The sequence below is a fragment of the Pipistrellus hanaki genome (genome assembly GCF_964339955.1).
Source record: "Pipistrellus hanaki genome assembly, chromosome: 9".
Lineage (NCBI taxonomy): Eukaryota > Metazoa > Chordata > Mammalia > Chiroptera > Vespertilionidae > Pipistrellus > Pipistrellus hanaki.
The window spans coordinates 57,371,463-57,383,810 of NC_140511.1; the positions used below are offsets into that span (position 1 = coordinate 57,371,463).

The 12,348-nt window shown below is 39.4% G+C and overlaps 1 protein-coding gene across 8 annotated transcripts in view; it reads left to right on the forward strand.

Annotated features, from left to right (window-relative positions):
• Positions 1-12,348, forward strand: part of ANO5 (anoctamin 5) — a 63,543-nt gene that overhangs the window by 35,191 nt on the left and 16,004 nt on the right. For all 8 annotated transcript variants that reach the window (XR_014796038.1, XM_084896013.1, XM_084896011.1 and 5 more), the window contains 5 exons: positions 3,696-3,770; positions 5,402-5,624; positions 6,890-7,059; positions 7,720-7,817; positions 10,814-10,944. Coding sequence is in view for 7 of the 8 variants with exons in the window: in XM_084896013.1 (XP_084752139.1) it covers positions 3,696-3,770; positions 5,402-5,624; positions 6,890-7,059; positions 7,720-7,817; positions 10,814-10,944 (697 nt within the window). In the remaining variant the exon portion in view is untranslated. The remainder of the gene's footprint in view (positions 1-3,695; positions 3,771-5,401; positions 5,625-6,889; positions 7,060-7,719; positions 7,818-10,813; positions 10,945-12,348) is intronic.

Below are 12,348 nucleotides of genomic sequence, written 5' to 3' on the forward strand. Positions count from 1 at the left end.
TAAATACCAAGTGCAATTTAAAAAAATGGAAAACAGTGTGTATGCTCTGGGCTTTAAATATGTGTATAAAAATATGTATACATGGAACTAAAGTTAATATGCAAAAATTAAATTAGTATCGTATTAAGATAGTGGGCTTATGAGTGATTGTTTTATTCAACTAGTCTCTCTTAATTGATTATAATGGGAAGGTCATTTATGCTACTATTTGGAGTGAAAGTCTGTATTTTGGGATCCTAAACTGGCAAACCAGCTATGTATTGACTGAATAATTTGACTTGTTGGTACCTTTTTTTATGTGAAAATAGAAGGTACTTTGCCATCAAACACCAGACTGTTGGCTGCATAGTCTTAGAATCCCTACATTTCCATAATCTGTAACCATAGATGCTATTAAAGGCAGAAAATAAAATGTTTAACATAGTCTCTTTAGTAGCATTCCCTACTCTATTCAGGACACTATTCTTGCAGCATAATACTCAACATTCTTTACATAATTTAGGCATTCATTTAATATTTATTAAATTGCATTGAAACTTTACAAAATTCAATAAATAAATAAAGGGGGAAGAAAACCTGAGAAAATACATTAACAACTTGAGTGAAATTTAGTTTGAAATTATAAAATTATATCATCCTATCTAATAAAAGAATAATATGCAAATTAACCATCATTCTGCTACACCCACAAGCCACACCCATCACCCAATCAGGAGTGAATATGCAAATAAACCCAACCAAGATGGCTATGGCCACAGAGAGCAGGAGGAAGATTTGGGTTTCCCTGGCAATGGAGGAAGTCAAGCTTTCTGCCTGCCCTTGCTAGCCTAGGACGCCACTCAAGGCTACAAAGTTTCAATGATAGAAGATACATAAGTCCAAACAAATGGAGGCATCCATGGAGCTGGAGAGAGAAGGAGGGAGGTTTGGGTTGCCCCAGCGGTGGAAGAAGTCAAGCTTTTCACACACCCTGGCTGGCCCAGGCCTCCACTTAAGGCTATAAAAATTATAGAAGATACATAAATTCCAACAGAAATGGCTGCCACCACCGGAGTGAGAAGAAGGCTTGGCTCCACTACAGAGTTTCAATTGTAGAAGATAAATAAATTCCAGATGCCAGGGCCTCTGCTTGGGTCATCAGAGGGCGTGGCCGGCTGCAAACCACCACAGGCCCCTTGCCCAGGCTGCCCCACACCTCAAGGGAACCCCCACCCTGATCCAGGACACCCTTCAGGGCAAACCAGCTGGCCCCCACCCATGTACCAGGCCTCTATCCTATCTAATAAAAGAGTAATATGCAGATTGACCATCACTCCAACACAAGATGGCTGCCCTCATGTGGTTAAAGATCCTGTCTCCATGTGGTCACAAGATGGCCACCACAAGATGGTCAGCAGGGAAGGTTAGTTTGGAGGGACCAGGCCTGTAATGGAGAGGAGTTGGGGGCAATCAGGCCAGTAGGGGAGGGACCAAGCCTGCAGGGGAGGGCAGTCTGTGGTGACCAGGCTGGCAGAGGAGGGAAGTTGGGGATGACCAGGCCTGCAGGGAAGGGCAGTTGGGAGGGACCCAGGCCTGCAGGTGAGAGCAGTTGGGGGCAATTGGGCTGGCAAGGAAGCAGTTAGGCATCAATCAGGCTGGCAGGGGAGTGGTTAGGGAGTGATCAGGCTGGTAGGCAGAAACAGTGAGGGGAAATCAGGAAGGCAGGCAGGCGAGCAGTTGGGAGCCAGCAGTCCTGGACTGTGAGAGGGATGTTTGACTGCTTGTTTAGGCCCAATCCCACCAGGGTCTCAGATTGGAAAGTGTGCAGGCTGGGCTGAGGGACCACCCTCCCGCGTTCCCCCCCCCCCCCCATGCACAAACTTCATGTACCAGGCCTTTAGTAAGTGATAATTAGTAAGGATATTATGTATATCTGTAGGGGAGCACATGAAACTTAATTGGAAAGTTTGTAAGGAGGACATTCTGAGAAAAGGGAATTGTATAGAAGGCCACCTGCCCTGTTTATCGGGAGTGCCAAAGGCGGTGCCCCTAATTATTCCTTGATCTTTCCAAACACGTCTGTGCAGGAGCAGATGCCACTCCCCACCCCCTGATAGGTGTTTACTGAAATCCTTATGCTTAATCCCTGGATGCCCTTGCCCAGAGGACAATGTAAACACATGTGTCCTCTCAAGAGTATTCACCCTACTGATTGTATCTTAAAGGTAAACTTTATCTCAAACTGCCGTTATAATAAAAGGCTAACAGGGCAGGCAATGGAGGCTGCCTGGTACCTTTGGCCAGGCCATCCCTTAGCCCTCTCTTTCACAGTGAAACTGTCAGAGTAATCTGTTCAGCCATCATATATCTATTCATATTCCATGGGATAATAAGAAAATAAAGGCAGGCTTATAGGCTTGCCAAAAAATTTTGACAAGAAAGCCACAGGTACTGAATGATTACTTTTCAAACCAATTGAATAAAACAGTATGTATTGGTTTACTGTGAATTATCCACATAGTTGTAATGGGTTTCCATGAAATGGTTTATTTTACTTAGCTGTAATTATCCACTTAGCTGTAATCAGAATTTTTTTATTTGCTGTGCTTTATTAGTGGTTAAGTACAACCAGAACTGGCACATTTGATTCCATATTGGGAACACTCATTCATATGTTTGACATCCACATACATGCACACATCCTGAGGTTCAGTAGAGCTCTCAGACCACCTACTCTACTGTTGATTTCTGTTTCTACTCAGTCTGCCCTGAAAAACATACCAAAAAGTGCAAAATCTTCTATTTTAGATAAAATTATATGATTTAGGTTTCTGCTTTTTTTTACTATATGGCAGTATTATTTGGGGTAAAATATAACTTTATGTAGCTAAGAATGTTAGCTGATATAATTAATATCTTCCATTAATGACTTAACAAGCATAAAAATGGAAAATTCTGGGCCCTTGAATTTTGTGAAATCCTATAAATATAAAGAAGGCATCCTATTTAATATCATGCAGAGCAATTACAGAGCAATGCAATTCAACTTAATTCATTTGAGTTAGAATCCTATATAATAAAACCTATATATAATATGCAAATTGACCAAAGGGCAGAATGACTGGTCACTATGATGCAACCACCAGGGGGAAGATGCTCAACGCAGGAGTTGACCCCTGGAGGTCAGTATGCTCCCATAGCTGGAGCACTGTTCCTTAGCACAGTTCCAGAGGGATGTCCCCCACCACCACCAGGGGATCAGGCCTAAGCCAGCAAGCAGACATCCCACTGAGGAGTCCCAGACTGCAAGAGGGTGCAGGCCAGGCTGAGGGACTACCCCCCACCCCCACAACCAGTGTTCGAATGTTGTGTGCCAGGCCTCTAATGGAATTAAGTCATCATTAAAGTGTCTATTGAAGAAACTGCCCTCAGATTTTGACTTTATTTCCTATCTATTTGAATACCACTCTAATTCAACATCCAGGAAATAGTGTGTACCATCATGTCTTATATCACATGTAAAATGTCTCAGCTAAGAGCCCTGAAGTATTCTGTCTAAAGGGAAGGGACCAGTACTAAAATGTAGCCTCCAGTGAGTTGGAATGGACCTTTTTGGGAGGTTTCTTATTTAACTGAGCTTTGTGATTTTTGACTACTTGGAATCCCAAAATTGTGGGAAGATTCTGAATTTTGCTGTGATTTCTTCAAAATTATAGGAGCTGGAGCCTCACATGCCTCTGAAGAATCGTGTTCCATGGTATTTCTTATCAGGAGCCACAGTGACATTGTGGGTAAGCATTAAAACCAAAACAAAACAAAGCAAAAAAAACTCTTATCAGTGTGACATGCAACCACTGCCAGTGTGTATTTCTCGGCATCTAGAAGGGGTTCAGGAATCTAGAGAAGGTGCTATGTGTAAATTAATCAAGAGTCCAGAGATGAAATATAATTTTGGAAGGCATTTGGGAGGCCAGAAGAGCTTGGCTAAGGAAACAAGTTCTCCTGCCTCTCTGGACCCCTTGCTTTTTATTAACACAAATTGTCCTAAGACAAGGTAGATATACATATCAAAGGGTAAAGTTTAATATACAGAATCCATTGTGAGGTTGGAGGAACTGCTCAGGTGTTTGGCCAGTAGGAGGCAATAACATGTAGATTGAAATGCCCTCAGCATCTGGCAGCAGGCAATCATTTATGCATACATTTCAGGTTTGGGGAAATGCCCTCAGCCACTTCCAACAGGCAACAACATTTGTGATTCAGCCCTTGCTGAGTCCCCAAGTTCCATACACCTTTTGCATTTATGACCTGCTGGAATTAGCTTCAGGCAAGTCACATTAGGATTATCTCAACAGTTTAATCTGAAATAGCTCCAAGTCCCTTCCTTCCTTTTCTCTCCCCAGTCATTATCTTGAATAGAGCTCTTATATAAAATAAACTGTAATTTACATGGATGCACCATAATTGAAACTTGAAAAAAATAGTTGGGATGAGAGAGAGATGCTTTATCTTAGATCCTGTCCCTCCTTCATTCCCAATTTGGTTGCAGATTATTTGGCTAGTTTTTTTTTTTTTTTGCAATATCAGAAGTATGCAAAATTTATATCAAACAGATGCAAATATCTAAACTGTCTGGTTTAGCAGGTTACTAATGGCAACATTCTGAGGGGAAATGAAATACAATCCTTAAATGTACTTTTCTTGGGAAAGTAAGTCATCTTCATGCTACATGTTTAACTACAATCTAGAGCAGAAGTTGGCATTTTTACTTAAAAAGGCCAGATGTATTTTAGGATTTGTGGGCCAGTCACTGGCACATAATAATCTTTATTTTTCTTTACAACCTAAAAAAATGCAAAGCACATCCTTTAAAAAAAAATGTTTTTATTGATTCAGAGAGAGGAAGGGAGAGGGAGAGGGAGATAGAAAGATCCATGATTAGAGAGAATCATCCATTGATTACCTTCTGCACGCCCCCTACTGGGGATTGAGCCTGAAACCTGGGCATGCCCTGATTGGTAATCAAACAATGACCTCCTGGTTCATGGGTCTATACTCAACCACTGAGCTACACCAGTCAGGCAAAACACATTCTTAACTCCAGGGTCATGCCAGAATTGGTAAGACCACAGGCAGAATTTGGCCTTCTGGCTAGTTTTTCTAACTTTTGCTAGCATATGAACCATGAATACTTTTCTAGTTTAGACTTACCTCCCTACCATATGCCTTACCTCTAACCTTTTTACCTTACCAGTGTTCATTTCCTGCCATTGGTGTTGAGAGAGACTTGGTTTTCTTTCCATGTCAGAGATGCTAAGCATAACAGAATGAAATGAAAAGAACAGTGGTACAGATATATCAATAGTATATGTAGCACAGAGCTACAAGGACCAGAGTGACCAATTCTGTTTTCCTTCTGCAGATGTCTCTTGTCATTGCCTGTTTGGTGGCTGTGATTGTGTACCGCCTGTCAGTCTTTGCTACATTTTCCAGATTCATGGAAAGTGAAGCATCCTTAAAGCATGTCAAAAGTTTTCTCACTCCTCAAATAGCTACAGCACTCTCTGGGTCATGCTTGAACTTTATTGTCATCTTGATCTTGAATTTCTTTTATGAAAAGTTATCTGCCTGGATTACAAAGATGGGTAAGCTGACTGACTCTTTACTATGGCTCTGAAAAAAAGGGTCCCTAGCAACACTGAACATCCACTATGGATCGTCCCTCAATTGCTAATTTTAAGGCAGTTTGGTTCCATAGGTAGACCCAAAGCCTGGTACTTCACAATGCCCTAACTGCTATATCCAGGCCATCATAATGGGAGCAAGGGGATGAACTAAAAAGAATTAAGATTTTTTAGATCTCTTTGAGTATTCTTATCTTAATTGCCCTTTCATGGGGCTAGTTGAATCCTAAGTAAAATCCTCACTTTTCTCGAGGCAAAGAGAGTTTTTATTTCATGTGTATGGTTTTTAGAAGATATCTGGTTTTAAAAATATCATGAGAACAATCTGCTTCTCCTTAATCTGAAATTTAGTGCCTCTCTTTTCATCAGTGAACACAAGTGCTTTTTCTCATAGAAAAAAAAAAAAGCTGCTATTTTTAAGTATTTCACTTTTGGGTGTTATCTGCTATAATATTTTTGTTGTTGCTAGCAGAAAAATACAAATAAAATTGAGGGAAGAACTCCAAATTGGAGAGTCATATTTAATGTGACTTCCCAGTGCTCACTCCAGTGCTGGGTGGAAGAAGTGGTCTATTGGGTCACATTGGACCCCTCAGTGGACAGATTTAGAGGAAGTGCTCCTGGACAAAGAGCACTCAGAGAAGAAGCTGAGGCCTTGAGCTGAGTCTCTGACCTATTTCCAACTTGCTGGGGCAAGATCAGGAGCAATTATGCTCTGAACTATTCTTCTAGTTCAGTCTCCCACTTCACCTGTGACCACTTCATCTGAGACTCTTTCACCTGTGATGCCTTCACCTTTCCTCGTGGCTTTCGGAAAACTTCCAGTATATTAAGCAGAAAATAATCTAGATTCTAAGACACTATGTAATAAAAGGCTAATATGCAAATTGTCCCCTCGACCAGGAGTTACACCAGCAAGCAGGCCAGCCAATCATCCATGTCCCCTCCTCCTAGCCAGGCTGGCTTGGACCCCATCCATGCACGAATTCCTGTACCAGGCCTTTAATATAGATACTGAGTGGCCAGATTATTATGCATTCAGAGATCATAATTATCTGGCCACTCAGTGCATAGTTAACTAAATGTTGGTGTATTATGACCAGAGTGGTGTATTATGACCAAAGTGGGAAATTTCAGCAGCCTCTCAGAAAAATCTGACTAGATATCTACTCATCCCAGTGAAAGTGCATTGTTAAACATTGACGTTTTGTTTTTTTCCTTACCAGAAATCCCTCGAACTTACCAGGAGTATGAAAGCAGCCTGACCTTGAAAATGTTCCTGTTTCAGTTTGTAAATTTTTACTCATCATGCTTCTACTTAGCTTTCTTTAAAGGGAAGTTTGTGGGCTATCCTGGAAAGTACACATATTTGTTTGGTGTGTGGAGAAGTGAAGAGGTAAGAACTCTCTTGAGAAGTGAGGTTTGTGGTTTTAATAACTCAGTGTTAGCCAAATACATTTTGCTGTGCCCAGCACAAACTCAAATTTAATTTAAATTGGAAGAGAGGTATAGGATACTGACTCTGTTTGAAGAGAATATTAGTTTTAGAATTCTGTCATCTAATAGACATCCATGTTCCTATAGGGCTAGAAGTTATGTTGTGCTTATTGTTAGTATCAAAAAATGAGCTGCAAAATGGAATAAGTGAGTTCTATGTTCCCAAAGACTCCCTGCAAAGGAAGAATGAGAACTCCAAGTATAGCAGAGAGGACTCCACCATGGATGTGAGTTAGGTCAGATTAGTGGTCTGCAAATATGGCTGCGCATCCAAATCACATGGAGAAAAATAGCAACTTCTGCCCTAACCCAGACATAAAGATGCAGAATTTTCTGAGAATGAAATCCACAAATGTTTTCTTAACATAGCTGAATCTAATGCAGGTACCCCAGCACTGGTCTATGATCGTGCTTGGACTATTGAGCTAAATATCCCTTTATATCTCATTAGTATCCATGTCAACCCAAACCTTCAGATTCTGATCCTCTGGGTTTATTTCATTGCAAAAATTTTGTCTTTCGTCGTTCACTTCTCTTTTCACTCTCCCTTTCTAAATAGTGTGACCCTGGAGGCTGTCTAATAGAACTGACAACCCAGATGACCATAATAATGACTGGGAAACAGATCTTTGGAAACATTCAAGAAGCCATTTATCCGTATGTATGACTTACAAGTTTTTGCTTCATTTAAGTAATTATGTGGGATTTCCTCTGGAAGAAGATGAAATTCTATTATCATGGTGCCTTTGTCAGCAAATGTTTAAGTCGATGAAAAAGAAACTTCACGTTTAATCAACAGTTGAATGCATTAAGGTATTACAGGCCTTTAAATATGCATGGCTGTTGCCTGAGTTGAAGTTGAGGGAAAGGCAGTTATGGCCCTTTTAGGAAGATTTGTGTCTTATGTCCTCTGTAGATTATTCTGCATGTTATGTATTCACAAATTGAACTCTGTAATAGTATCTATTTTTCATGGATACATTTAGACAAAAATTTGTTATGAATGAAATACTGATACATGAAAGGTTTGCTTTCTGTTCCAAAAGCATAGCAATAACAAATACTTTTTAAAAAGTGAAAACCAAAATGACAGTTTATACCAAATATAAGAGGAAAATTCCCATAGATAAAAGGAGAAAGAATCATAAGCCTGTAATCTTACAAGGTTCCTAGCTAGGAAATGACACTGTCAGGTTTGTTTAGCATCTGTAGTATAATATAAAGTGGGCTAAAAGTGCTCTATTTATTTATCTGTATTATTGAAAGTATTACAGATGTCTCCTTTTTTTTTTTTTTTTTTCCTGTGAGGGGAAGAAGCCTGCAACTGAAGTACACATCCTTGACAGGAATCAAACCCGGGACCTTTTGGTCCACAGGCTTGCACTCTATCCACTGAGCCAAACAGGCTAGGGCTCTAGTAGAGTCTTAAATGTGATTGCGCAGATTCTTTATTTTGTTATTGGTTTTAAAGGGAATGTTTCTAACTTTGCCCTGTTAAGAATGATGTTTGCCCAAAATTTTGGTAGTTGCTTGTGATCAGATAGAGGTAATTTCCTTCTTTTCTACCTTTTTGTTATAAATAGGTGCTTAAAATATATCAAATGTATTTATCTGCAGCAGTTGATATGATTTGCTATTCTTAAATTTGTTGGTGTGATTTATTACATTGATTAATAAAATTTAAAAAAATCTTGTTTCTTAAAGTAATCTAACATTATCATTATACTAGGAGCCCAGTTGCACAAATTCTTGCATATTGGAAGAAAATTAATTAGAAGAAATACTTTAATATCACTATTCGCCCTTTCTCTATAATTATAGAAGTGTCAACCAAATTCATGATAGACAATGACAAATTGAAACACACATTTGTGATTGTCGCCAGCAAGAGATGTATATGTATTGTGCATGCGTGAGTCAACAGCCTTTTATAGATATAGAATAAATTTGCTTAATTAGACCTGCTTTCTGATTTAGCTAAATTTTTTCCAGCCCAAGAAAGCACCCCAACTTCTCTTTCAAGTAATTATCACAACACAGCAGTAAATATCAACCCAAAGCAGAATATTATTGTAGATCATGCAGGGAGAAACAAAGGGTGAAATATTTAACGGTAGCAGTATTTGACTATATTCTGCACAGTGAGAAAACCTGAAGTTATTTCCAAGGTCCACCATTTCTTCTTTTCAGTCAAGTTTCTCAGCTTTCAAATCTCTGTTTTCCGGCTAATGAAAAGAAAACAGGATAACAGGATTCCACTGAGTCTCCTATCTACTTACTTCAGGACTTTTGTGAGGATCAAATGAGATGAGGCACAGGAAAGCGCTTCACAGGCATTTGGATAAAGTGTAAATGTTCCCACCTGGATATAAAGCAAGTTGTGTTCACTGAATAAACTGTAAGGAGGCTAGTCCCTAGGGAGAGGAAGCCAGGCAATGCTATGTGACATCATTACCCGGCGCCCACAGCAACTGTTTCCAGGCTGGCCGTGGGCTCTCGGCAGCATCGGCTGTGATTTGGTGGGCTGTTGCACTAGGGTGGTGGTGGGGCCTGTGTCCCACTTCGGGGAAGCTGAGTGTTGATTTGTGAGCCAGGTGAGCACTGCTGTTTCTCTGAAAATGTCAAGTGTGTGTCATGGCAGCTCCTGCATTGAGCATCTGCCCCCTTGTGGTCAGTGTGTGTCATAGCGACCAGTTAGGCAGTGGGAAGGACATAGCATATTAGCCTTTTATATATATAGACAAGAAGCCTGATGCCTGAAGATTCGTGCTAGCATGGGCTTTCCTTTCCCTGGCTGCTGGCACCACCTTTCCACTCTGGCCGAGCCCCTTTCCGCTCAGGCCCCAGAGCCACTTCTTTCTACTTCAGCCCCGCCTTCCCAAACTGCCCAGAGGCCCTGAGAGACCAGGGGTGGGGTAAAATGCCTGTGTTGTTGCCATGGGGATGACGCAAGCATCCCACCCTTGTCTCTTTGGACCTATGTATGCAAATTAGCCTCCATATTTGTTGGGTTCATTTGCATATCACTCCTGATTGGCTGGTGGCATAGTGGAGGTATGGTTAATGTACATGTTTGTCTATTATTAGATAAGATTTTATTTTTTATATGAATTTATATGAATTTATATGAATTTAGTTAGGTCATATTTTGCTTAGGAATAATGCATATATTTTCATGGCTTAGATAAACCTTTGTGTTTTTGCTGCCATTTCTATTTCTATTTTAACCAGTTCCTCACTTTCTTGAGTATTCTTAGTATCATGACAACATAAAGAACAGACTGATAAATCTCAGAGGGAAGGTGGGGGTGGGGAGAGTGGGGAGAGATTAACCTGGGAATTTATATGCATATACATAGCCCTTATAGCAGTGGTTCTCAACCTTCCTAATGCCGTAAACCTTGAATACAGTTCCTCATGTTGTGGTGACCCCCAACCACAAAATTATTTTTGTAGCTACTTCATAACTGTAATTTTGCTACTGTTATAAATTGTAATGTAAATATCTGTGTTTTCCAATGGTCTTAGGCGATCCCTGTGAAAGAAGTCGTGACCCACAGGTTGAGAACTGCTAACAAGGGTCACCTAAGACCCTGATTCTATAACCCTTTTAAAACACTATTTTGTGTATTTACTTCTCTCACTTCCAACAGCTTTGCTCTGAATTGGTGGAGACGCCGAAAAGCTCGCACCAACTCTGAAAAGTTATACAGTCGATGGGAGCAGGATCATGACCTTGAACCTTTTGGAAATCTTGGACTATTCTATGAATACTTAGAAACAGGTAATTTTCAACCACTTGTTTGAAGCATAGAGTATGGCTGGGTAAAATAAGTGTTTTTCATCTCTTAGTATTTCTTCCTGCCTTTGGACATAGTAGGTGTTCAATAAATCATTGGACAGTGGATGAGAAGATAGGTGGATGAGCACAGAAAAGATTGGTTCAACATTGACTTTACCCACCAAACAGAATGTAGAGTGAAGTTTAGTTTTAAAACACCAATCTTAGATATATTTTTCTATCAATGGAATGTTAATATTGAACAAAATAAAGATTACTTCTTAGTGCCTGTCTCAAATTAGCTGTTTCTCCTTTTGTTTACCTCTGTGGCAGCTGAGAGAGAATAAGATGAAAAACATTTCCAATGGATAACATATATTTAATTTTTCCTTTACTTCTGCTGAACAGAAGAAGGTTAAAAGCAGTTATTCAAGGGAAACCAAATTGAACACAATAAATTTATAAAATATTCTAAGGATTGAACAGAGATCTTGAGGTAACATTTTCGGAGAGAGTGATGAAGAGACAGCCTGTATAGCTAATCAGAGTGTTTCCTCTCAGTAACATTTCTCTGCTTCTCTGGTTAGACAATTTTTAACTTATTCTGAAGACCCTTAAAATCACAGTGGAATGAATGAGATGGCCTGAATTTGTTACTGATTCACCACTAAAGTACATATCCATGACACATGGATTGAAATAGGTAACTTGAGGACAAATAAAAAGAAGTCTGTATGTACCTGGCTCCAAATTTAGGTAGTGTTTGCTTTATGGGGTGAGCAGGCTATAATTTTTAATTGTATAAGTTTCAAATAAATTTGTGTGTAAATGCATCAGAGGTTACCACTGAATAAAATATAAAATCAAGGTTTCATAAGATTGACTCCCATTTATTGTGGTACAATTAATTTACTTGGATATTTTACATACATTATCTCTAATCTTGAAACATCTTACAGAGTAGTCATTATTCACTGCATTTTATTTTAGAGGATCCTGATATGTGGGTAGTTTAACTTTCCACTGTCACAAAGAGTTTAAGTAAAGATCTAAAATTTGAACATGGAAAATGTAAGCTGTTTCTACATATTACTTTTCTTAATGTCATATTTCTTGTATCAGAGAAGACAGGAAATGAGGCAATTTGTTCACTTGGTTTAGTAGATGACAAGGCTGATTTTCATGAGAAAATTTTAAAAGAAAAGCTGAAATCCAGAAATACTCAAGATTCATCTAAAAATAGAGGACCAGCGGAATACTATTGTATTTCCTCCTTCAAGTCAGAGCCATTCCTGTATATATTATTATTTTTATTATTCATGTGGGAAGCCTAGACTGCCAATTCCATGATTTTTTTATTCCAAGCATTGTTGGACACAAAATAACAAAAATGTGTAGAGAAGCCAG